The sequence below is a fragment of the Conger conger genome, chromosome 19, assembly GCF_963514075.1.
Source record: "Conger conger chromosome 19, fConCon1.1, whole genome shotgun sequence".
Classification (NCBI taxonomy): domain Eukaryota; kingdom Metazoa; phylum Chordata; class Actinopteri; order Anguilliformes; family Congridae; genus Conger; species Conger conger.
Window position 1 is genome coordinate 15,597,353 of NC_083778.1, and position 27,195 is coordinate 15,624,547.

Genomic DNA, 27,195 nt, shown 5'->3' on the forward strand with positions numbered 1-27,195 from the left:
AGACCGCTGCAGTACTACAGTGACCACCAGGGGGCAACAAAGGATCAAAGGTCTATACAAGATGGTCGAGACGTAAGGCATTTCTATTGTGTGTCCTTACCCACGTGGAAATGCAGTGTGTATCCAGTATCAAAGTGTAGCAGACCAGCATACAACTGTTCTTTCATATATTTTTTTTAATCTTAATGATTATTTATAGTATAGTATAGAATTTTATTGGCCTACCCGCATTTGTGTTTCCAGGGACTGGAGTCGACATCCTTTCACCCTGACTATTGTAGTGATTCTGGTGGAGGTAGACCCAGCACCCAGGCAAACGTTGATTGTGATTAATTCTTTGAGGCAAACCATGCGACAACCCACTTCAAGTCATTTATATATGGAATGCAAAATCAAATGTTCTGGTTCGGGTGTTTGTTCAGCAGATCAATTGAGGAAGAACTCAAGATAACAAGGCCCAATGCTGAAATGGGCTTCAGAAGAATTCAAATGGGATCACCGAGTTTTTCACATCACTTGCATCTTATACCTTGTCCAAGCGAATATAAAGAAGAGAAATGGATACATTCGGTCTTGCTCCGGTTGTACGCGAGTAAGCTTCAGACAGTGGCACACAACTGTGCGTATTACGTTTATTACTGGCCTGCAGTGTCTGCCACAATATGAAATGACCACAGCACATTAAAGTTCCAGTTTTCATACCAGCACTGGCCTTTTGGTCACATGGCTTTATTCTCTACTGAAGTTCTAAAAGACGTGTTGAGCGGAAATCTCATCATATAGACGCCAGGCAGCTTGGTGTGATGGCCGGAGAGAGCCCTTCTGGGCCTGTGGTACAAGAGATGAGGCCAACTTGTGTGCGCCAAGATGTGTATTGAGCTGGAGTTCAGATCTCGGTTTCCTGCAATGTGAGTCCACGGTGCTGGGTGAAGTGGTGAATCTGAGAATCTTTATATCTAACTTCAATGGATACAGCACACCGTTCTACACCGTCACATTGTGAATTCTTTTAATTCTGTCTTGTTGTGTGTGAATTCATTTGTCCCCTTTAACGAAAAGGAAAGCAGGTGAAATGTACCTTCTGCAAATGCAATGAGCTTGCTGCTTTCGGCCCTGGATTTGCTTTGTGACTAGCGCACGGGCTAATGTGCTCAATCTCATCTGTGTTCCAGAGTGTGGAGCTCGAACCCTTTCCACACCTTCTACTGCCCCGTCAGTCCCCCCCAAACAGCAGAGGTCGGTGGAGTTTGGGAAGGGGTGAGTACCGGCCTGGTATTGGGTGGGCGTCTCCAGGTAGTGCTCACACATTGTTCCAAAAAGGCTGTGCTGCAGATGGCTGTATAAAGAACCCACGGCCAGTTTCAATGTCTGGAGGAAAATAAAGTTTGTAAAGTCCTGAAAAGCCACATCTTAATCTTTAATGCCTCAGTCTGGAACTCCACTGAGAATTTCACATCTGTGAGATGTTGGCCTGGAAGGACCTATGAGCTTATTAACTAATCGGCTGGGAAACCACCTGGAACAGCACGGTGGAGTCTGACTGATGAGTCTTTTGCAGCAATGGAACAAAACTCATTAATTAAAGCACATTTTAGATGTGGGTTGTTTGGAAACTGACTGTGACTGTGAGATTCACTAACATTTACAGTGGCCAAAATATTACAGAAAATAAAAGTTCTTGTTTGTTTTTAGTTGGGTTTATTTGAGTATTTTTGTAATGTAATGTTTTTTCCCCGGTATCATTCTTCAGGTTCCAGAATGTGTGTTCTTCAGCGTTAAATTGTATGCAACTAGCCTCTGGAATGGACATGCAACCCATATTATGTGTGTCAGCAGTCAACCACATATATGTATAATATTCAGAAATCCAGATTATTTGGGGGTGGGGTGGGGGGGGGGGGGGGGGGCGTTGTTGTCCCGGGCTTAGTCTAATCATCTGTAAGTCGCTTTGGATAAAAGTGTCAGCGATTTTATCCAAAGCGTATCAGATTTTCTATGTATCTGTTGAAGGCAAGAGGACAGACCGTCATAACTCACCCGGACATTATGGTTTCACAGAAGTAGTACCCCTACGTTAATAATTTCACAAACTCTTCTTTGTGGAGGCATTACTAACCCTCTTAAACCACATTTTGTCAGATAGCTATGCATATCATAAATAATAAAATTCCCATGCTCGTATTGTGCTGTATTGCAAACAGTGCATATGTTTTGCGAAAAAAATTATTTTAACTGATCGAATGAATGACTCAAGTGAATCAGTAGGTTCCAAAACTAACCATTTGGAAGATAATGAAGAATTTAAAGGCAAAGCAAGTGATAATAAGGCAAACTTGCATTGTGTTGATACGTTAAAAGGAAGAAAATTACAACTGAAATTAAATGCCAGGTCAACTCCCTAATTATGAGCCTATTAGTTAACCTCAGTCTTTTATTTGTTGCCTGTTTGCTAGATGAACATGGAAATTGTTTCCTTCATGCCATTGCAAAGCTATTTTCGCAGGTACTCCAGAACCGAGTTTGGAACCACTGCTCTAATGGTTAAATGTGTTTGTCCTTTGAAAGATAAAAAAAAGGTGTAAGTGCTTAATAAGCTTAATATTTTTAATGACTTGTGAGCATTTTTATCCTCAAATTCTCTATAATTCAAAAAAGAAGACTTATGTTTGAGCTTGTTTTTTGAGTTTTGACTCACCTTTTATTTATTCAAGTGACAACTGCGTTGTTGTGAGCGCACTTGATCATGAATACTCGGAACTCCTGCAAACCCCCGAAAACTCTGGGAGAAGAAGTTTACTCAGACACGACGTCTGTGGCATGTTAAACGGTGACCTCCTTCCCGTCTGCAGCGGTCCGCAGATCCTACTGCTACACGTGAAAAGACAGGGCAGAAGGCCAGGCCCAGCGCGGCTAATGTCGTCAGGCATATGACATGGAGCGTGTGGATGCAGATATGACTTCTCGGTATGCGGTGATATGAGTCCGTGGTTGAGGGTGCGAGTGCCCTCTGTCGACTCGGCGAAACGTCCGTGACTTCAGACGAGTATTCACTGTTTAGAAAGGCCGCGGTATGAAGTATAACAGTACAGTACACAGTGCTTTAAACAGCCTCGGGTTTCAGACGCGAGCGTTCGCTACATAACGGGCGCGGCCGCTGGCGGGGGTGAGCAGCGAGGATGCTGGGAATGGTTCTCGTCCCTCTCAGCGCTCCCCGGTGGCACAGCGTCTCCGCTCCGACTCGACGTCAGCACCGTGAGTAAAAAGGCATCGGGGGGGAGGACTGTGAACGTCGGCGCGCGGGAGTCCGACGCGGCTGCTCGGAGCTCTGGGCCCCGGCTCACAGCAGCAGGCCGCACAGCGCCAGGGCCAGCAGGGGCAGGAGCCGGGGGCGCAGCAGGGCGGCGGCGTGGCCGTCGGCCTGGTACTGCAGCAGGGCCGTGCACGACTCGGTGGGCTCGGCCGCGTCCGGGTCCGGGACGGCGCCGCCGCCGCTCCCCCTCTCCAGCACGAAGTTCTGCGTCAGGGCCGAGAAGCGCTCCGGCCCGTACGGGACCGACAGGTTCCTCCTCTCGGGCTCCTGCCCCGGGACCGTCACCTGATCGAGAGGAAACGAGAGAACAGAGCGGGGGGGTCTGTTAGCGGGCGTTTATGTTTGCGGTCGCGGTTGTTCGCTCGCTTAGTTGTCGCTCGTTGAGTGAGCCGCTGAAGCCATCCGGTCGACGACCACACACAGGAAGCACTTCCTGCGCTTGTTTCTGTAATCCGCAAGCGTAAGTGCACACTTGTTTGTTCAAGCGGACCTGTTTATTTGCCTCATGAAGACACTCGTACATCATGTTGTCTCTAGCAGGGGCGAGCTGTGACTCACGGAGGCACGATGTTCTGCACACGCGGGACTTCCCTTTTCCAGTTTCAAAATGAGCAACGGGATATGTAAGGCCAAAAATACAGAGCATTTCCAAAATATCCTAAGCTTGCGGGGGGGGGGGCGGGGGGCCATTTTAACACGGGCGCACTTTAAACGGCGTGGTGAACCGGGGACCCTCTCCGTGGGCTTGTTGTTTGTGAGCTGCAGGGCTGTGTTTGGACAGGGGCCTCTCGCTCACCGCCTCAAGCCTGCCGCCCTGTCATTTGCTGCAGTGATCCGGCGCCCACGCCGTGCTAATTACGCGTTAGCGTTGTGCAGCGCTCCGCTCCGCGCCGCTGCTGAACCAGCCTTCCCGCTGCACTCCCGCTCACTCTGCCGTGAACTCCTCGGCCCCCGGCATTCTGCGGAAACCACACGTCTATTTTTCCGTCGTTTCGGTTGAAAGTCATCCTTCTCCGCCCCCTGCCAAAACCCCTGAACTCCTGCTCCTCTCTCGGATACGGATTTCTCAGAAACAAAAACAGGAAAGGGGAGTGTGGCCCTCGCGCTCCAGTCACGAGACGCGGAGCGTTCGTGTTGTAGTGGAACATGCCACAGGACTACGAGCTATCTGAGGTATCATTGCAGACTGCCTCCATCAGAGCGGGCTGTCTTCATCCAAATCATACATAAAAAATTGGTTGGGTTAAAAATAAAACCTTTATCGTATGGAGCTCTGAACTCAATGACTCTATAACAATGACTCTATAACATCAACTAAAGAGCCAATTTAGTTCAGGCCTTCTGAGAAACGGCTGAAGGGGAGCACTGCAACTAAAAGCAGGTTAGTGTAGTGATGAAGAAGAGCTGTCCGCATCGGTATATAGTGACACATTGCGAGTGTAATGCGTGAATGATGTGGTGGGTTTCCACGGCTGTTGTTCAGTGCTGGGACTGCCCCGCACACTGTGAACTGAGCCTGAACCAGACTGCACCGCTGAATAATGCTGTGGTTAAAAACTTAAAAGAACACCGTGTTTCTTATTTTGTTTCAATTTCTACTCTCCCGCTCTTCACCTTGTGTCAGTTTCCTGCTGAAGAAGAAGCAAAATGCAGAAGGGGAAGCAAAATGGCTCTTAAGACAAGTTGAGAGGTGGGAGGCTTGCTGAAAAGCACAGTATGACGGTATGTGTCTTGTGTGAGTCTTCCCAACACCTTTCCCACAGTGCCCTGCGACTGCAGCTGGGCTCCCATGATCCCCTGGGTTCTGGCGATGTCTCCAGTGAAAAGTGCATGTGGAGATCTGCTGCAGCCTGTACCCACACCCCCGCAGACCTGTCCTGTTTACTCCGAGGGTCAAGAGCTCTGCGTTTCCCCGCCCTCTGGATGCCTTCCAAACTGGCCATCCATGCCCCCCCCCCCCCACCCCACCACGTTTATCCGAATGGAAAATAATAATTCCTTTATTTTAGTCCGCGTGGGGAAGGGACGCTTTTGGAAACCATTTGACCGTTTCCGCCCACCCACTGGAGTCTCGCTGTTGCGCCAACAGTCCAGTCTGCAGCGCATGTATAGCAGCAGTAGAGGAGACGACAGCTGCATTTAGTTTAATGGATTTAATGAGCGCCTCAAATGTTGTGTACGGGCGGCCTGCAGCGTAGTGGTTAAGGTACGTGACTGGGACCTGTAAGGTCACTGGTTCGATTCCCCGGTGTAGCCACAATAAGATCCACACAGCCGTTGGGCCCTTGAGCAAGGCCCTTAACCCTGCATTGCTCCAGGGGGAGGACTGTCTCCTGCTTAGTCTCATTGAATGTATGTCGCTCTGGCTAAGAGCGTCTGCCAAATGCCAACAATGTAATGTGCACTCAGCACACGGTCTTCTGCTTTTGGAGGCAGCCTGCGGTTGTGACTCTTTGTCTTTTAACAGTCATGGGCTGCGCTGGCTTGTATGTTTACACCTAAATATTAGCGAGCATCTCGGACCCAAGAAACTAGGCGAGGCAGGTTCTGCCTCATCTGCTCTGGATGATTAATTAGACGAGGAGTGACAACAAAAACACACACCCTGGCCTGCAGCTTCTCAAGGATCAGTGCAGCGCTGGAGTCAAAGCTGAAATATTTGTGCTTTGTCTGTTCTGTGTATTGTACTGTATACTGGCATCTCTTGAGTTACCGTGCTCCCCTTTAGCTGTTTCTCAGAAGGCCTGAACTGAATTGGCCTTTCAGTTGATGTTACTGGAGTAATCGAGTGTTTACACAAAATGGAGGCTCTTTTCAAAGCCTATTTCGAGAGGTCCATACTACAAATGTTTTATGACATTTATTTTTCCCCCCATCCAATGCAAATATTTAGCTGGGCAGCATCCAGTCAATGAAAACAGCCCGTCACAGTTTCGGACAAGTGTTTATGATTTGGATGGCGAAGAGCGTATTGCTAAGCAGATGTGGAGATGGGGAGTGACGCCTTGTTAAGCTCACATCTTGACAGATTCAATATTACCTCCATAAATAACGTGAGTTTCCCACTCCAAGTATAATACACAATCGACACGCATAATACTTCAGTCTTGAGATTTCTGGGGGAAAAAAGACATTCCGTGCATGTAAGTGAGTCATTGGCCATGCCGTTTTGACTCCCTTTTCAACAATCTTCAAATTTGTTTATAGATCACAAACACGCACACTCCGGAGTGCACATTCACACACACCCGTTTAAAAACACACAGCGTTACCTCCATTACAGTATGCAGGGTTGAATGTAGCTCTTGTTGTACATATCAGAGTTTAATGGGAGTCATATAGCCTCCCATGGACAGGGCCTAAAGTTCTCAGGAACAATCCCTGATTTCAGTCATAGAGCCGTGTTAAATTCATATAATACTTAATTTAATACATTGTACACATTTCCTACAACCTTTCAGGCTCACAAACCTTTCCTTGCTTTAATCCAGGGGTGTCAAACTCCAGTCCTGGAGGGCCGCAGTGTGCTGTTTTTTTGGTGTGTTTCAGCACGGGCGATACATTTCAAAGTCTTTCATTGGCTGAAAAGGCCACGCACCTTGTTCTCAAGGCCTTAATTGGCTGCCGATTGAAAGGAAACCACAAACAACAGCAGACACTGCGGCCCTCCAGGACTGGAGTTTGACACCCCTGCTTTATTCTCCCAATGGATGTGGAATGTCCACTCTGAGCGTGGTATCCCAGCATGCCCCCCCTCTCACCGTGAACGTGTAGTTTCCCGGCAGCAGCAGTCTGTAGTACTCCCCGTTGCGGTCCGTTCGGAACGGGCAGATATTCCTCCTCCCCTTCACTTCAACCAGGGCGTTCTGCACCGGGGCTCCCGTCGAGTCCAGGACCTGCCCCTTCACACCTGCGCGAACGGGAGCGGGGGGAGCAGAGGGAGCGTTGTCATGGTGATGCGCGCTGACGGACAGGACCCTGGGGGGGGGGGGCGCGCGCTGTACGCTGCACCCCAGCCCGGCCAGCCCAGGACCGGTAACAGGGTACCCCCGCTGGGAGCTCAAACACAGGCACTGCAATCGATCTACTGTAAGGGGAGAGGCCATCCGCGGCAGAGCAGAGCCCTCCCTGCGTTCTCGGGTCACACTTTTACTGTATTGGTTTGGCATCGGACGCGATACCAAATGTCAAGCAGATTTCATTACCGAGTGCCGTGAATGGGCGATGAAGACAAACACCCTTTCAGAAGAAATTTAAACATAAAAGCGGATTAAATTATATTCCTTTTGGCGTAGGCTTGCGCGGGTGTACTGACCTAGGTGGACCTGCTGCATGTAGGCCAGCAGGGCTGGCTTGTTGGCTTCCCACAGGCCTGGAAGATCACTTTCGGGGGGGTACTTGCAGCAGGAAAGCTCCAGGGTGATCTCCAGACACTGGGCCCACACGTAGTTGTAGTCCTGCATCCCTCCTGACGGGGGATTAGAAAATGTCACAGACACAGAGCGGTGTTTCACTCACTGGCCTCTCGAGAACTTCTGCGCCTACTCCAGGTGGGCTCGACATTTCCTTGCACTGGAGCTGCTGGTCTCCCCCCAGGCCTGTCAACTGTCCGTCGTCACAAGTTGTTAGCGGCGATAATTACCGCCACAAAATGCTACGCATTCGAACCACTACAGCTGCAACAGGGCGGATTCTAGGGCAAATTATTTAAATGAATTGCCTCCCATTTCTCAGGGTTGAGTTTGAGCAGTGGCAATCGCTGCAGTCCTAGGATAGCCGCAGGGCGTACATGCTTTTGCTGTCGCTCACCGCGTAATGATCCATTAAAGCAGTTAACATTGCTGGATCACCTGACCTGGTTTCTTGGTTCTGTTTTTCGGCGGAAAACCGAAACCCTGCGACATTCGTAGGGCAAAAGTAGATACCCTGAGCACGAGTTAGCACGTTAGCATGCTTGTGACCTTGTGACCAGGTAGGGGGGAGATGTGACTCAAGCCACAGCACTGTAAAAATGTCTGACTTAATAGGTGTTTTTAGTTCTGTAACAAATTCTCTCCCCTCAAGTAGAAAATATTAACTTGTTTTAAGTTACTGTTTGCTTGACAAGTGAAATTGTCTTAGTCGATTGGCAAATCTTGAAACGAGTTAAACTTTGATCATATTTAGCAAAAGTGATAGAAGTAAGACTTAGAATAAATATGCGAAAATATAGGAGAGTATTTTATTTTACGGTTTTTCGCAGTGAGGGGGTTCAGCTGCACCCTGACCCTGGTCTAGCGCAGAACACGTCTGGATACACAGAGCTTCACAGGAGACACCGCTATACCCTAACTGTGAAGCTCCGTGTATCCAGACGTGTTCTGCTCTAGACCGGGGCTTCTCAAACTTTCATCTCAACGACCTATGAAATGGCTTCCCTGCGGTCGGGGGTGACCCAAGGTCTTGGGGGGGGAAAAAAAACAAAACCGGTGAACTGCTGACCCATGTCTTAAGAAATATACATTGAGTTTAAAACTTAAAAAAGGGTAAAGCCTTATATAGGAGCAGAGTGTGGCTGGATTAGCGAGTCTTTAACCGCGCGCGGGCGGCTGGGCTCACCGGCCAGCGGGTACCAGTAGAAGCCGTTGGTGATGCCGTCCTTGAAGTTCCTGGCCTCGTCGCAGTTGTCCTTGCGCATCTGGGCGTGGCTGAAGGAGTAGGTCTTCGCCAGGTGGACAAAGACATCGTCGTCAGGGGCGACGCTCGAGCCCTTCTTGAACTCTTCTCCTGTTTTTAAGACACGCCCAAAAAAAAAAAGACGAGCGTTGTCATTCCCCGCCTTCCTTGACGCTACGTCACACAAGTCCCCGCGGGGCCGGCTGCTTGTTGGAAATACAGAGCCGAAGCAATATAATCCTCCTGGATTGTAAATTGTAAACCTGTATCTGTAATAATGAGAGGGAGCAGGCCATTGTTTTGCTCGTACGTTTAAAAGACTTTCATAGGCATTGAAAGGGGTTTCCACTGAAAGGGAGAACACCGTGTCCTAGAAACGAGATCCTGGTGACTAGACGCGAGGTGAGGGCCGATGTAATGGCCAACACGCGCAGAGCCCGTCATTTGTGGTAATGCACCTGGGTGTGTTTTCACAGTTTAAAGTTACAATTATAAGTTTAAAGTTTAAAGTTACAATTATGTAACTTTAAACTTATGTACCCTCCTCATTCCACTGAACAATATCGGGGCAGTCGCTTTGCTTTGCTGATCCAGTGCACGTAGAGAGAAGCATCAGTAATCGGACTCTTGGTGCGAGGCTGTCTTTCAGAAATAAGGCAACGGACTCATTCGTGTTCAGTCCCTGTGTGCCGCTCACGGCCTGTGGCGTAGCGGTTAAGGTAAAGGACTGGGACGCGCAAGGTCGGTGGTTCTAATCTCGGTGTAGCCACAATAACATCCGCACAGGCCCTTAACCCTGCATTGCTCCAAAGGAGGAATGTCTCCTGCTTAGTCTAATCAACTGTACGTCGCTCTGGATAAGAGCGTCTGCCAAATGCCATAAATGTAATGTAATGTAACGTAATGCATTAATGTGACGTGATGTAACGTAATGCTCTCAGCACCTCCGTTGCTGTTGTCGTAGGGGTAGCTGGCCACCACGGCTCCACCGTGGAGGTTGGCCGACAGGACGAAGGGCTCCGAGCTCAGCCAGTCCATCACCGCCCGCACCTCTGCCTCCCGCGCCTCCCCCTCCTCCCAGTCGAATGCGTCGGGGAAGTTGCGGTTCAGGTCCACCCCGTGTTTGTTGAACCTGGGGGCGGGGAGAGAGGAAGGTCGGGGGGGGGGGGGGGCGTTAGAGTAGAGGTGAGGAAAATATTTGAAAATATTTGCTATCTCCTTTGTTTTTGTGTGTGTTGTGTTTTCCCACACTGGGCAAAGCGGAGGGTTTCTCTGCACCCGCTGTCCCAGGCCCCACTATTTGTACTCAGGTGATGCAGGCTGAAGGCTGAAGGCTTGTTTCCAACTGAGTGGGTGGGTGGGGGTGGGGGGGGGGGGGGGGTTTGGGAACTGCAAACAGACGGCCTGTCAGGCCACTTTGTTAGCTGCGCCGGTCTTGTCAACACCAGACCAGATGGAGAGGCCCTGTTTTTTTCGCCGGACGAGACGTGTGGTGAAAGGAAATGCTGGAGATGAGAGTGTGTAGGGGCGCTCAGATCGGGCTGAGGGCGGTGTGACGGCGCTGTTGGGTCTGGGCGGGCTTCGGCAGAACGGCACAGAGCAGGTTCCCCGCGGGCTCGTCACCGTCGTTACCCGCACACCGGCCCAGACGACGAAGGGAAATCGCACACGCGCTTTTAGTTTGACACCTTTATCATATTTGGAAGCTCCCATTACGAGGGCTTTTCTGACAGGTGATTGAGACCATCCTTCCAGAAGCTTCCCAACTGAAGACGGTGGAACAATCTGCACGCTAGCCAGGGGCACGATCGTTAATTTGCTTGGTTCTGCGGTGCTATTCTGAGTCTGTCACCTGGGGGTTCATATTGTGTGAGCGAGTTCAGGGACACCCTATACAGCTGCTACAGAGATGGATTAGTGCTTTTTGCAGGGCTTTTAACAACCTGTTAGTGTTCACACACAACGGAGAGATCGCTCTTAATCCAAGTCACAGAGCAGCTCTTGCTGCATCTCCCGAGAATCTCCCTCTAAAAACTCCTGTGTCTTGTGCTGTTCTCATATCAGACCGTGGTAATAGCTAGTCACACGTTATTCTCCTGGGAGCTGGATAGAGGATGAATGTTTGGGGTTCTCTCTGCCCTGGAGTTTTTATTTCACCTCGTGTGCTTGCTGTTTGGCCCTTCCCCTACTCTGCAATGTGTCTTTGAGACAGTCTTCCCTAAAAAGTGCTCGACAAGTATAGCTCAATTGAATGAATAGGTCGTAGAGGTGGGCATTTGGGTGAAATTTGAACTTTGCATGTCTAACCTCATTATATAATTTATTCAGTGGCATATGTAGAATAAAAATATTAAGTACAAAATTAAGGTTTAGTTTTTGCTAATATATACTCAAAGAACAAAAAGGTTATTTAATTTGTTTTAATATACAGTAGGCCTTGTTGTGCAGCTAAAATATAATTACAGCTATTTGGCAATGTCCCAAAATTCAAACTAATGCACAGTGTCAAACCATCTACAGGAAACAGAAGATAAATATTTCACATTTTTACAATAATATGAATAATTCCTGCCTCCGCGCACAGGAAATTGTGGATGTCCAGCAACCGTCTGACATGTGCTGTCCCATTTGATGAGGAGATACCACATGTCCGTGGGTGGTCACACACAAAAACAAAGCCTCGGTTGATTTGCAAAGGAAGAGAAGTGCTCACAGCACTTTAACCGCACGGTTCAAGGCGGTCTCTGTTCCTGCCTTCAGCAGCAGCTATAGGACCCCTGCTGAAAGGCAGCCCCGCACTTTTTATCGTCACTCAACAGGTGTAGGCGGGGCTCCGAGAGGCGGCGATAATTCCCGCTCGCCTCTCGCTCGAATTCGCTCGATCCGATAGGGCTGCGGGAAGCCAGTCCCGCCACCATCCGTGAAGCTTCTGAGTGCTGTTTTCTCAGCGTGCCGTTCTCCCGGCTGGGGCGGTATGAGGCACCGCGCGCGTCTCCCGGCTCCAGTATAATTTACGAGCCGCCGACGGGATGCGTGGGAGGGGAAATTACCCACGCTGCCTCGCTGAGCTAAAGTGCGGCTTCTGTCAGGGTAAGCGGCGTCGGCGGTCATTATCCCAGCGCCAAACCCCGTATTTTGGCTCAGCGGTGCCGCGTCCTGGCACTCTGTGAGCGCCTGTCGCACGCCGATCCCGACGACTAGCCGCTACCGGTGCCGTGGGCGGGGGGGAGGGGGGGGGGGGGAGGGTCTGCGTGGGGAGCTCAGCTGCACCTCAGGCTGTGTTTAGCGGCAGAATGAAATTATCAAGCCCTGTTTCAAAGAGCCCTCTTTAAAAGAGTCCTCCTTCTTGCACATTGCACTTGTTTGTTTTAATGAACCCCGCCCCCACACACACACACACACACACACACACACACGCCACTCAGGGTTTGGGTTGTCATTAAAGTTTTGGCAAATCCAAACGGAAAAGCAAAACGAGTCGGTCGCAGGTTTGAGTTTAAACTCAAACCGCAAACATCTGCACGGCGCGGGGGGTGGCCTGTCCAGTCATGACCGGGGTGCTGCAGCTTTGCTGATTGTTTATTTGTGTAGCTGTTATAACAAATCTTAACCTTTGTCCTATCAACCAGGCAATCGTAGGAAATGCTCTTGTGTGTGGCTGCACTGGACTGTGCTCACGTGGTCCGCTGTTCGGTAAGAGTGCCTACATGCACCACACTTTGGCCTTTAATAAAGTGCTGTATTTTAAGAGGAAACGGTCACTGGATTGACTCAAAGGCGCTGTTGTTTTGCTGGGTCTGTGTCACTTTCAGTGGAAATAAATAGCCTGGTTGGTTTATTCTTTACAGACCCCCAAACCCCTTTTCCAGCACAGCGATTATAAAATCTGTTTGTGCAAGGCAAGGTGTGTCAACTCCAATTAGAGGGCGTGGATCATTGGCCTGGTAACTGCAGTAAATTGACCTGTTCATGTGTATAATTTCTGGGAATAACAGCGTACAAGCTACGTTTAGGAGTTACCTGGCTGAAACATATATTCTTGCTTTAAACCGTGGTACTTGAACGCACCCAAACTTGCTATTGCTGACTGATTGGTTTGCCTCTTTTTTTAAATTTTTTTATCCCAAAACGTGAACTCAATTCGACAAATGGGTTAAGTTTTAGTGACTGCGTCTATTTTCCCCATCCCGAACTGGTTTTGCGGCCAGTGGTTTTGCAGAATCTGGGCAGGAACCAGAGCCAGGCGAAAAACCAGCGACTGTGAAATGAGTGGTTCTTCTCCCCGTCTTCACCCCCCCCCCCCTCCGCCACGCCACCTGCTCCCAGAACAGCTGCTTCCTGCCCCAGCGCGGTGACAGGAAGAGGCTGGGACACAGAGACCTGTCTCTCAGCGCTTGAATGGTCCGCCCCCCCCCCCCCTTTTCATGGGGCTTACACTTCAAAGCCTCTTTCCATTAATCTGAGCTCAGGAAGCGTCTCTCCATTATCTGGCGCTCGTGAATGCCCGCCCGGTTTGCCCAGCGCCTCTGTTTGAGCTGCCTGCCGTAATTAAGATCTCACTCCAGCCTTTTTGTCCCGCTCCCATTCACGTCTTTTTATGACATTTTGTTTTTTTTATATACGCATTCGGTGTGCCCGTTCCCCTCCCTGATTTTGAATTGCCTGTTTCTGAGCCGCGTTCACACGCCGATCCCCGCGGCCGAACGCAGACGTCCACAGGTCTGCTCTGAGACGTGTGGCTTCGTCCTTCACACTGCGGCCTGCTGGCCCAGCTTGCACAGACCTGAGCTGGACCGCGGGTGTGTCCCAATACTCCAGTACTCCTCCCCCCATACTCCCGGGGTAGGAGGCCAGGTGGTAACGGAGGAAAGGAGGTTGCATTTTTTGAACACCAGCCGAACACCCCAGCTGAACACGTTTGGCCTCACATGCTTACTGCCCACAGTTGGTCCCGGATTCGGTTTGCGAGGGGGGATTGTCCACACACTAGAACTGGGGTCTACAGCCCTGGTCCTGGGGAGCCGACGGCTGATCAGCATTGAATCAAATACAGCACTTCATTCCAGTTAAACTCAATTCACCTGGTTACTTGGGTCTGAATTGGGTGCTGATTTCTTTGGTGAGAACAGAAAAATTGCGGTTCTCCAGGCCTGGGATTGCAGACCCCTGCACTAGAATGGTGTCTTAACCGGACAGCCCACCCGGCAGTGAGCAGGCTAATTTTTTGGGGGGGGTTTTGGTTAAGAATCTGTTGTTGTTGTTATTATTATTATTACGAGTCTGACTAATGCTGCCGTTAGCTTTGGCAGGAGTCACCATCTTGTGTTTTACCTCGTTAGAAAGCAGGGCTCGGTGGATCCGCATGCAGGACACCCAGCAGCCGAGCCCTAGTCAGCGGAGTCACGCTCACTGCAGCGCGGTGCTTTTTCCGTTGGAGCCGTGGAATGCCGTTGGCATGGGAACTGGGCACGGTGCAGAGAGGGATGACGGTTTCCCATGTTCATTTCTCTATGTAAACTCCGCAATGTCCTTATCTGTGGTAAAAATATTCCGCGCTGGACAAATAATCCAAATAAGGGGCCCGCTTCTGCCAGGATATCAATCGCTGTCTTTGTTCAGACTCCTTGAGCTTCGTGACGGGCTTAAGTGAATTTGGACGGGCTGTTGTTTTTACAGCTACGCAACTGCACTTCACTTTGTCTAATGAGGAGTGATGCCAGGTTTTATAGCTGCTATAAATACCTGCTGAGCTCTTTTGCCTGAGGTTTTAACTGCCACACTTTCTCCGTGTTTTTTTTTATATATTGGCTGGTTGCCATTTCCAGGCTTGTGATAAGTTGGGCTCAAACCCAAACAGTCTGTGAGCTGGGTCATGGCCTTTTACCTGCCAGGTAGGGCCGCCTTCAGGAAAAAATGTAAGGGCACCATGGAAACGCATGGAAAATGAAGCACTAGATCACGTAGATTGCGTTCGCTGACTTGGCCATCTGTTGTTTTGGCCGATGACGTTGCACTAAAAATGTTTTCCAGAAGCCCCGACCGATCAGATGCTCTCTGTGTGGAGTTTGCATGTTCGCCCTGTGTTTGCATGGGGTTTGCTCCAGGCACTCCGGTTACTCCGGTTTTCTCCCCCACTCTTTACATTGCCTCCTGGAGGCCGTCACACACTCACCTCCTGTCAGAACACACAGTCACACACACTCACCTCCTGTCAGAACACAGTTACACACACTCACCTCCCATCAGAGAACACACAGTCACACACACTCTCCTCCCATCAGAGAACATGCAGTCACACTCACCTCCCCTCAGAGAACACACAGTCACACACACTCACCTCCTGTCAGAACACAGTTACACACACTCACCTCCCATCAGAACTCACAGTCACACTCACCTCCCATCAGAACTCAGTCACACTCACCTCCCATCAGAACTCACAGTCACACTCACCTCCTGTCAGAACACATAGTCACACACACTCACCTCCCGTCAGAACATGCAGTCACACTCACCTCCCGTCAGAACACACAGTCACACACACTCACCTCCCATCAGAGAACATGCAGTCACACTCACCTCCCCTCAGAGAAAACACAGTCACACACACTCACCTCCCCTCAGAGAACACACAGTCACACACACTCACCTCCCATCAGAGAACATGCAGTCACACTCACCTCCCCTCAGAGAACACACAGTCACACACACTCACCTCCCCTCAGAGAACACACAGTCACACTCACCTCCCCTCAGAGAACACACAGTCACACACACTCACCTCCCCTCAGAGAACACGCAGTCACACTCACCTCCCCTCAGAGAACACACAGTCACACTCACCTCCCCTCAGAGAACATGCAGTCGCGCGTGGAGGCCTCGAAGCCGTCCGGGTTCATGGAGGGCAGGATGTGGACGCGGGTGCTGTTGAGGATGTGCGTCACCAGCGGGTCGGCGCCGTAGCCCTGCGTCAGGAGCTCGATCAGGTGCAGCAGCATCACACGTCCCACCACCTGAGAGAGCGCAGACACGCAAAACACGCTCGGTCCTGCAGGTGTGCCTTAATCCCGTCTGCCAGGAAACGACAGTGTGCTGCCCCGCACGGTTAAGCTTTCCGCCAGACCCCCCCCGCGCGTGTCCCGTTCACCGCTCACAGAACCCACTGACTCACTGTCTCCGTGTTAAACATTTTCTCCGCCTTCCCTACCTAATGCGGTTTCCGGAGGAAGCGGGATTTAATTACTAAGCTCGTCTCTCCTTTCCTGCCGACCCATGCGCTCCTTTGACACACCTGCCTGTGAATGAGTAAACGTTTTACATGGGCGATAACACGTCCCATCTGAGGAGTGAGACAGCACTCATTAATGAGGAGGGAGAATTTTCCATGGGACGCCAGGGAGGTAACTTGAGGAACGTCGGATAACTTAATCCCGCCCTGTCCCACTGGGTTCGGGGCTAATTGTATCCGGTTACTGGCACTTTCCCAAGTGTAATCGCTGACTGTATGATGTGTGGAGTATTTCACAGACCCCAGCACTGGGAAGGATTGCAGTTGGGTTTTTTGCTGATGCGTTTAAAGCTTGGCTAGAACGCCCGACCCATCACAATATACAGTGAGTCAGGAGCTTTGTGTTCTGGGAAACAACCTTGTTGACTGGCAGGTAACATTGTGGATTTACAGTATCTGTCATATGGGTGTTTACGGGTGGCCGCCGTGGACAGCTTATGTGTCGACTCCCTGGGGACTCTTCTGACACTGCAAAGCAGTGTGACGCTGGGGCGACTCTGGAGAGCTTGGCCCAGAGCTGTAGCTTTTGGACACATCTACTGTTAGCATGTGAGCGTGGTGAAGCACACACGCCTTTGTGTGAGGAGATGACAGTCGCGTCTCACAAAGACATGATTCTCATGCACAAGCTGGAACCAGACGAGCCCAAAGCTAACTCCTGCTGGCTCCATGGCAGTTATTCGCTTCAAGAGCGCCTGTCTCCGACTGGTACAGAGCTCAGCAATGCCCGACAGCTCTCTGTGCTGCCGTCTCTGTCTTTCACACACACACACACACACACACACACACACACACACACACACGCATGTGCACCACATACACACACCGTTTACCCTGATACTGTCTCAATCAAACATGAACAATGTACACACATTTGGGACACTCACACTCACACACAGACAGACACACACACATAAACCACAGAGATCACAGAGGAATCTGCACACAGTCTAAAAATCCCCCAAAAATGTCTACACACACCAGTCTCTGTTAACCATTCTCCACAGTGTCACCGCAATGGGGAATCCCTGAGAAGCCTTATAATGCTCACACTGCGCACTTAAAGGAGAAAATGTTATTCAGAGATAAGAGAAGAATGTGATACCTTTTATCTGAGCCATAGGGCGGTACGTGTTAACTTGAAAGGGAAGATAAACCCAAATGTATAGACACTTATCTCTGTGAGTGTCTCATGCACACGCTTGTTGTCAAAAACACATTCCAGACGAGGCAAACAACCCGACTCATCTTTCTGATATGCTGGGACAGAACATCTTCACTTATAGCAACAAAAAAAAATGTTTTATCCCAAAATGTATTTTCTCTCTTTCAGTCTGTAGACATAGGTGTTGATAATGTGTGTGTAAGTTCTTAAAATCCGTTTATAAATTTACACATAGACAAGGAGGTGGTCTTAGTACAGGACCATAGATCACAGACAGTATTGACTTGACAGAGCTCAGTTGTGTGGCTATAATTGTTAACAAGTACCAAGGTATGGTCAGGCTCAAACTCAGAAAAAGAAAATCTATTCTCTATAATTGTTGGGGTGAAGTCGAGAGGCAGAGAGTCACCACAAGCTACCCATCTCAGAAACCTCCGCCACCAACCGAAGCATAAAACGGCATCCTGTGAGAACGGGGTGCCGGGCGGCCATCTTGTCGCGGCTGCATTCTCGAAGAGGTGCGACAGGCGAGCGGAAGACGTTCCCACGCTGCGAGCCCCGTTCTTCAGCGGCCCCAGGTTCATCGTGGTTCTGCATCACAAGCAGCGGTGAAATGCACACGGCTGCAGGGCGGCCATTTTGGACACAATCTAATCTTCGCGTTATCTCTGTGCTTTATCGGTGTGACTGTAGGGTCCAGGCCCTGTAATCAGTGAGAACAATACCTTCTCTTTTAAAAGACCAAAGGGGGGGGGGGGGGTGTTAAGAGCAATATTTGCAGTGATTTCTTCATTGGTAGGGGTTTGTTTTTCCGGCACTTTCCCTGACGATCACAGAAGGGCACATTTTAAGACGGAAAGCTTCTCTTCCTCACGCCGCATTTCGACACAGTGACTCTTGACACTGTTTAACCAGGAAATTAGGGGGAAGGTCTTTCTTTCCCCCTGAACATTAACACAGTGCTACTGCCGCTGCAGTGTGAATTTGGTCCCTTTGAAAAGTTAGAGCGCATAACCTCATTCGTTTTGGGGGTGTTCGGGGGGGGGGCGCGCTGGTAGAAAGAGGGGCTCTCTCTGGCGTCATGCTCGATCGCTTCTCCACCGCGCCCGCGGACTGTAAATGTCTCTCTTTGTGCGCGGAGCCCCCCCCCCCTTTAATGATATCCACATTTTCCCACCCCCTCAGACCTATTTAAGGACATCCCCAGCAGCTGGTCCCGCTGCCCAAATATAGCCCCGCTAGGAGCAGCGTTCAAAAAAAAAAGCCCCGCGGAGATGCTTGGGTGATCGTCTTTTGTTTGCCTCCGTCACCCCCTTTTGTTGGGGCGAGAGTCTTAATGCGCCCGCGAAAAGGAGGCAGAAAATATTTCAAGGAAATGTCTAATGCGGATGCCTAGCCACCAGCACGCATGCCTGGCACGCCGTAGATAAATGGACATTTGCACAAATTGCAGACGCGCACGGCTTGTCTGGCCGCGGCAGTTTCCTTCCTGGCATGAGTGGAGAGTGGGGCGGCTCCTCCCGGTGAACTTACCTCATTTCCGTGCATGTTCCCCACGTACTTGAACTCGGGAATCCCGATTTTGTGTTCGGTCGGATGTTTCCCAAGAACGAGCACCCATAGATCTCTCCCTACAGGGGAAAAAAAATAAAAATAGAAAATATGATTATATATATGAATTTAATGCAGAATTTAGTACTGATAATACAGTACTGTTCAGAAGTCTTAGGCACCTGCATAACATTCTGTACAGATAAGATTCTTTCAAAAATAATTCAATGAAAGGTCCTAAATAAACGTACTATACATTTTGCATTACATTTTAGTAATTTGGCAGAATAGCTAAAAACTGAATCAAGTCAATATTTTTTGTGACCACCCTTCGGCGTTAAAACTGCACCACTTCTCTGAGATGGCCAACGCTGTCCTGCAGTTCTATAAGAAAATCAGCAGGGAGGTTGTTCCAAGCATGTTGGAGAACTTGCCACAGTTCTTCTGCAGACTTGGTTTGGATCCTTGCTTCTGATCTCAGACAGCCTTGATCACGTTTTTACGTAAAAATATCTACTTTTTTAAAAATTAAATACAAAAATGTCTCTGTAAAATAAAATCTTTTGGAAAATGAATATTTGGAAATCTCAAATGTGTTCTTTTTATACTAACACACACAAAAAAATAGACATATATATATATATATATATATATATATATATATAACAAAGTCTAGGGTGCCTAAGACTTCTGCACAGAACTATCTTTAAGCATGCGAAGCCCCGGTTGCTTCCACTTGCGGTTCGCGGCGCAGCAAAGCAGTGTCAGGAGCGTTGTTTGTTATTGTGGCGAGGGACACGTGCCTCACCCTCCCTGTCCTGTTTGGCCACTTGTTGCCTCAGTTGTGAGTAATCAGATTTGCCTTCAACAGCAGGACGTCAGCGCCGTCAGCAACAGTGCGCAACGTGTCTGAGCGCGCTCAGTAGCCGACCTGTCAGCAGTATATAATCCCAGATATGGGACCATGTTTGGCCTGAGGTGGAAAAGAAAATGCCTTTAACCCCGTTAATGGTTTCTGTGCTGAAATCTAGAATGCCACTCGAGTCTCCTCCTCCTCCTCCTCCTCCTCCTCCTCCTCCGTGCACCCTGTTGACTCAGAACGTGACGCCCCCCTTTCTGCTTCTTGGGCCATTTCTGTATTCGGTGACGGTGAAATGTGCGATCCTATTCCAATTATTATAGTCAATATGGAAGCATGGCATTGGTCTGAAATTGGTTCAGTCTTTTAATTAAAATCCTAGATAGCATTACGCTGAGAGTATTGTATGGTTATTCCTGGCACTGTAGCTGCCTGTGACACGACAGGGGAGGGGGGGGGGGCGGTTAGGGTGGATCCGGGCCAGGTGGTGACCCGGATTAGCGCTAATTAGCGCTCCGCTCTGCTCCAGCTCCTTCACCTTGAGAGTGCGGGGAGCACGGCGGGATTACAGCGAGGTCAGCCCTGCGTCTGACGCAGCAGGACCCCACAGTACTGCAGGACAGCTGGCGCACCGTGGCGCCGAGAGGAGAGCAGTGCTCGTCCTGCCTGCGCGGAGTGGAAATATTAACAGCTCTTAAAATACAGATGTAATGAGGAACCCCTCCCTGTAGAGCGATCGCTGGGGCTGCTGTCTGGGCATCCGACGGGGTTTTTTTGTTGTTGTGTAGGTGAACAAAGACGGGGGAATGGAGAAGGCGGCTCGCCGGGCTGCCCAGGGAGACTCCAGCACTCGCTCCAGAGGTTGGGACATTGTGTCAGGCCCATCGCATTAGCATGTGAATCTTTTCAGATTGAAATGTGAGAGGGGGGGGAGCCCTGGCAGGGGGAAGAGCGCGGGGGTCTCAATGCCAGCTTTGTGTCTGCCCCGGCCAGCCCGAGACGAGGGAGAGAAAAAAAAACCGCCGCGAGATGACACGGCAGCAGTGCCGCCATTCCTGGAGAACGCCTCAGTTCTGCCTCGCCCTCGCCTGAGACGGGCTCTCTCTCGTAACTCTCTCTCGTAACTCTAGCGTAACTCCAGCAGCTAACTGGGCTAGCGCTCCTGGGCGTACCGTAGCGCTAATGTAGCTCACGCAGGTGGCTCAGCGCAGAGCTGGTACTGCAGCAGTGCAGGTCCCTCTGTGCCCTGTGGGAGCTGAGGTTGTCTCTCTCTCTCTCTCTCTCTCTCTCTGTGGTGTAGCGTAACTCCAGCGGCTAACTGGGTTAGCGCTCCTGGGCGTACCGTAGCGCTAATGTAGCTCACACAGGTGGCTCAGCGCAGAGTGTGCAGGTCCCTCTGTGCCCTGTGGGAGCTGAGGTTGTCTCTCTCTCTCTCTCTCTCTCTCTCTCTGAGGTGTAGCGTAACTCCAGCGGCTAACTGGGCTAGCGCTCCTGGGCGTACCGTAGCGCTAATGTATCTCGCCCAGGTGGCTCAGCGCAGTGTCGGTACTGCAGCACTGTCCCTCTGTCCTCTGAGAGGGGTTCAGCGGGGCAGGTCTGGGAGAGACATGGAGGGGGGGAGGGGGGGGGGTGCTGATTTCACTTTCAAATCGCAGACGATCTGAGAGAGCAGCCCATTCAGCGGCGAGGCTCATTGAATAAACATGGGGTGTCGCTTGTCTACGTGTCCGCCGCGGGCAGAGAGGAGCGGTCGCCATGGAAGCGGCCGGGGTACCGCACCGCCGCCGTCGGCGCGGCCGGAACCGTTCCCGCTGTTTTTTCCGCTCCCGTGGTTTTCCGCTCCCGAGTGCGACCAGCAGGGTTCGACTGTGCCCGATCCGTGCCAAGATCTCCCATCGACTGTTGTGTCTGAGCCGCAACTAAATGTAGCGAACGATGGGCCCACCCCCCCCTCTGTGAGAAAGACCAGATCAGATACCCACACCACAGTGGAGAGGGGAGTAGGTGAGGAGGGGGGGGGGGGGTGGCATATTTACCACCTTTGTGTCAGAAACAGACGAGCGCTGTGCGAGAGACCTTATCCAGGGGGAGATTGGGTGGATTCCCTGATATTTCCGCGGGGCTCTGGGTGTGCGGTCTCGCTGCGTAACTCATCAGCGGGCCCTGACAGCGTCGCCTTGGGTGGGCTCGCCCACACCGACCCCCTGAGGAAATTCTCCGGGAGCCGGCTGCACATTCCTCCGCCGTACTGTAGTTCAGGAGGCCTGCCACCGAGCGGAAAAGCACGTGTGCGTCTCACTCTGAGTGAGGTACCGGCTGTGGATTGTTCCGGACGTGTTTACAGGCTGGTAGGAAGCGGCGCTCTTCAGCAGGCCTGCTGTACGTACATGTCATTAGTGCTGCTCCTGGGCACGTTCACCCACTGAGCACTTTATTAGGTAGGCCTGTACACCAGCCTGTTAATGCGAATATTCAATCAGCCGATCACGTGGCAGCAACTAAAGGCGTGCAGACGTGAGTCAAGAGGCTCAGCTGTTGTTCAGACCAAATGTCAGAATGGGGGAAGAAATGCGACCTAAGTGACTTTGATCGTTGGAATGATTGTTGGTGCCAGACAGGGTGGTTTGAGTATCTGAAACTGCTGATCTCCTGGGATTTTCATGCATAACAGCCTCTGGAGTTTGATCAGTACATATCAGTGGTTATCAAATAGGCGTCATGTGGCAGTGGACTGTGGTCAAGGTGCTGGCAGGTGGACAAAGGCCTCAGTCATGGGCAGAAGCAGCTGTATGTGTCCTAGCTTTTCACTGTGCTGTTTTCAGACAGGTTTACACGGACGGCTCGTAAAAATTATTATAAAAACTGTAACGAGAAGACCGGTTCTGATGTTTCACTCTCGGGAGCTTGTGGTATTTCACCACTTCAGCCTGTTTTTCCAAGTGAACAGTATGTGAAAAAGGGAGTGAATCGTTTTTCAGCCCTGCTGGAAAAAAAAAACACCTCAACCTATATTTTGAAGCAGGTCAGCTTGACATGGCTTGACCAGCTCAAGATGTGTTTTGAAACAGTTTGTTTGACAGTATGTTTTGACCAGCTAGCACTAGCTGTTTGACCAGCTTGGAGACCAGATTTCAAGCTGTCTTAGCTGGTTTTACAGCAGATTCAATCAACATTATAGACGTCATAGAGTAATCTTTGAAATTTGATTTGCCGCAAACTAAAGGTAAATAAATAACAGCCAAAGGCAAGGGTTCTTACCTTCGACGGATTTCCCAATACTATGTAGATACGTCAGCGACGAATAGTTTCTGTTGACAGCTTTTAGGTATTGTTCCACCTCGACCGAATTGTGGTAACGAAAATCCAGCCCGCTTGCCGTTGACACCCAGGCTCCGAGCCACAGGCAGAGGCACGAAGTGAAAAGGACCATCATCTGCGTCAGTATCCTATCCACCTAGAACACAGCAGAGCCAGACAACATACCGCGGAATAACCTCATCAGTTAACAGACACATAACGGAAAATGGTCAGTGTTAAATCAGCTCTGGCATTTTACATTTACACCGAAGAGAGCAGCCTACTTTTGATTACTTTTGCAGTCACTCTGTTGAGTTGTAGTTCATGCACATCCTGTGCTCAGGATGCTTGGGTTTGTTTGAATTTAGACTACACTCTCGCGACAGATTGTATCGTGATTGAAGCAGCTTTTTCTACAAGTTATTTTCGTTATTCTAGCACGTTCAAACTATGCACAAGATTAATAGTAGGCTACACTTTTTTTTTATTTGCCATGTTAATCAATAATCATTGACCCTGCTAGTGTTGAATATTAATTCCTGATGCTGTAGCTGCTGCTTCGTAAGACGCTCAATTATGCTATATATATTAGGCTACGAAAGCCGCAATTTTATAATCTCAAGCAACTTTACACTTTAAAAAGTTGAATATGCACTCTGGACTAATACGCATTTAAACTGGTTACATTAACCGGATAGCTTTTCATCATTATTCATTAAATTAACACAAGGCAGACACTGTACATGTAAATATCAACATTAGTTCATCAAAATTATAGCCTACCTGTCATGTTGATGTTGCGTGAAAAATATATGATTTTTTTAATCATATATATGTTATTCATTATTTGTGGCATATATTGCAGGCTAATGCGGAGGTCCTATTCAGCTGAGAGGAAATAACTGAATAACTGTTTCATCCATCGCAATAGAATATTACCTTGTATCGAATCCACAGTTCTCCCAGAACTCCCGCTGCTATGAAGTTGGATACGGACCTCCCTGTGACCCACTGTTTGCACTGTCATCCAACGTAGCTGGCGGTCTGCAGCTGCAACCGCCGCTCAAATAGCACAGCGCCGGATGACCTCAGTCCGTCTCCGCATTACAGATCGTGTGGCAGATTAAAGTTGTACTTCTCCGCCTGCGAGCCGTCAACGCGCACACACACACACACACACACATACACACCCTATTCCTGTTCCGGATCCCTCCGACTTGTAGCTACTTACTGGATTCAGACGTGTCCGCTGCGCTTAACCATGCCGAGGCGGAGCTTCGCCTCCCACATATTGCTAAACTGATCACTTCTCCGGGTCCACGCGAAAAACTAAGATTTATGCGTTCATCTCCAGAGACCACCCCACATCACTGCAGAATTTTTACAAAACTTTGCGTTGAATTTCATCAAAGTTTAACAGTTCTAGCGCGTTATTTGATACAATCCCGAGAAAATAAAAATAGCCTACATCGAGCAATGATGGCATAGGTTTAGCGGATTATTGAGCCCTGCTCATATTTTGCAACCTGTTGGAAACTTAAATTGTCTGTTACACAATTGAGAGATTATGATAATTTATTATCTTAATCCAAAATAAGGGAGTGTTGGAGCGTTTTTCACTGTTGTTTGTTGATTAATTTTGGCAGTGAGTGTTACCCCATGTCTTGCCCTTCCATTCGCTGTTATTTTTACCATTCGCTCGCCTCCTCTCCTCTTCCAACTCGGAATGGTTTTGTGACCTGGAGAAATGTTTGTGCTAATTATGGTCAGATGGTATTGCATGCAGCTGCAGGATGTTTATGATGTCCAGGGACCCCCATTTCAGCTGAAACCGCCCGTTTCTTGCAAACCCTCAGACTGCTCTTTTGGAAATGTGTAATTATGGATTGCTGGTTTATGTGGAATTGAGACCCCGGTTGTTACTGTCATTTCGTAGCATGCAATTCAAAGCGGCGATATCTTTGACAAGTGCCCAGCGATTTCTGTTTGATGTGTGCAGAGGTTTTTAAGCCATTGGCTTCGTTCCCATGAGTCAGTATATTTTGCGACTAGCTTTACTGCGCAACCCTGCACATTTGAAACATGCGTAAAAAACAACATACCATTCAGTGTAACTTTCCACACTGTTAAATCTCCCTTTGTAACGCATACGTTGTATATTTGTTGCACAATAGTAGTAAACAAAATGTCTTAAAGAACACAAACGTGTGTGCAGATGTGTGCATTTCATGTTTCTTAAAATATTCCTGTGTGCTGTATAAAATATTTTACATTTTGGTAGGAGTACTTATTGTAAAAAATATTTAGCAAGCCTTTCTATCATGCAATTTAAATTAGAATTTCATTTGAAAACTCCACTTATTGTTTGAGTGTTTTGAATTCATTACACTGGTCAAACGGAACAAAAAACTTTATAATAATATAATGTAATGTATGTATACATTGTTGCATTATGTATGTACTCCATTTTTCTGAATGTCCATTGCATTTGACAGCTTGCTTTCATTTTCTTCATCAAGTAATGTTCGTCACAGCCTTTTTATATTCTAGTGGCCAATAATATACTGAAGAAACGTAGAGTTGACCTCTGCAATCAGAAACTGGGAATTCGCTTCTCTTAAGCAGCAATTCCACGTTTCAGTGCTGGTCTGCAACTGTGCAGCAGAGGGGTGTGGTCGAACCAAAAGTCAAGTCTCCACCCCTCTGTTCGGGGGTTGATCCAGCTGCCAAAATATCCACAGGGCTAGCGATTATTTACAGCTAGTCACACAGAGAGGCGCTGTTCTCAGAGACGTTCCTGTTCTCAGACCGAGAACGATCCGCGCCTCCCGCTCCCGCTCCTGACTCGGGGCGGGAGGGCGAGGACGATCACAGTTTGGGGAGAGCGATCCTGACATTCCACACGGCACGGCTACGGCCGACCCGCCGGGCTCTGCGCCAAACGGTCAAACGCGGGTGTTACGTTCTCAGGCGTCCAGGGGTAGGAGGGAGTACGCAACAAAATTATAATGAAATAAAAATGACCGGGAGGATGTATTTGAGCGCTATTGGAGTAAAAATGATCGAACAAACCAGGTTTGAGGTGCAATAGGTGTATTTACAAAAATTTACAGTGGCGGTGCTAGAGAAGAAGGGGCCTTTTGTGATTGGAGTTTCCTCACCCTCACTGTCAGCCCTGTGACAGTGGGCCCGAGCCTCACCTGTTGAAATAACAATACCTGCCTGTGTGGCTCACTACACCACACTCGCGTCATTATCAGTGTTTCTGTTATGTGTGGCTCAGAGGAGGGGTGACGAGTGTATGTCATCATGCTGTATTCTGGTTAGGAGAACCTGTGCCCCGTGGCTACAGTGAACGCCCAACCTGTTGCATGTGTCTGTGACTCACGGCAGAAGCACAGGGCTTTAGTGTGCAGTAAGGCTGGACTGTTGGGGCTTGAGGCTGTTGTGAAACAGCGCAACACCACTGTGTAACTGAACTCTGAACAGAGACCTGACTTCAGCCTGACTTCTGTGACTGGAATAAGTCTTATTTCCTCCTTCTGTCAGGAGGTAGTGATCGACAGACCGTGGTCCTTTAATTTCAGCAGAAATGTCTACTGGGCCCAGTCTGGGCTGGTGGGCCGGTGCCCCACAAGTGACCTTGCATTATATTCTCTAACAATGGCTTACACTTTACATGGCAGTGACCTCTTGAAAACACTAATACATACAGTATGTAGTACTCCAGTCAGTATGAATACTAGAACAAGTTTTTGTACGTGAGCCTCCAGTTAATGATCCAAGCCCCAGTTAATGATTCCAAGCCCCAGTTAATGATTTTCTCAGTGAGGCTAACTCCCCTGCCTCGGTAAGCATTTGCAGAGGACTTGCTCCTGAAAGCTGCAAGGAGCTAAATGAATTTCCGGCGGTTTAAAGATGGCACTGACCCAGGCCGTCCCGTCCCCCCGTCCGCCCCCCGCGGTGTTTTGATTCGCTTGGACCGGGAAGGCGGGACAGGCGGTAATCTTCCTCCCGGTTTTTCCTGCGCCCTCCTCTTCACCTCACAGGGGAGAATCGCCCCAGGAAAC

At 49.4% G+C, this 27,195-nt stretch overlaps 1 protein-coding gene across 3 annotated transcripts; it reads right to left on the reverse strand.

The window, feature by feature from the left end:
* Positions 1–2,672: 2,672 nt before the first annotated feature.
* Positions 2,673–24,368, reverse strand: cpm (carboxypeptidase M). 3 transcript variants are annotated; one of them, XM_061229545.1, is made up of 9 exons: positions 24,065–24,368; positions 23,087–23,282; positions 18,952–19,049; positions 15,809–15,978; positions 9,910–10,097; positions 8,909–9,076; positions 7,626–7,778; positions 7,072–7,220; positions 2,673–3,595 (listed from the first exon to the last, which is right to left on the reverse strand). In XM_061229545.1, exons 2-9 carry the CDS (start codon positions 23,259–23,261, stop codon positions 3,338–3,340), a joined length of 1,359 nt encoding a protein of 452 aa, XP_061085529.1. In that variant the 5' UTR covers positions 23,262–23,282; positions 24,065–24,368; the 3' UTR covers positions 2,673–3,337. The 3 variants fall into 3 exon arrangements, with proteins under 3 accessions (XP_061085529.1, XP_061085530.1, XP_061085531.1); XM_061229546.1 differs by lacking the exon at positions 24,065–24,368 and adding an exon at positions 23,909–24,052; XM_061229547.1 differs by lacking the exons at positions 18,952–19,049; positions 23,087–23,282; positions 24,065–24,368 and adding an exon at positions 16,076–17,078 and having other exon boundaries at positions 15,809–16,034.
* Between the last annotated feature and the right edge of the window lie 2,827 nt (positions 24,369–27,195).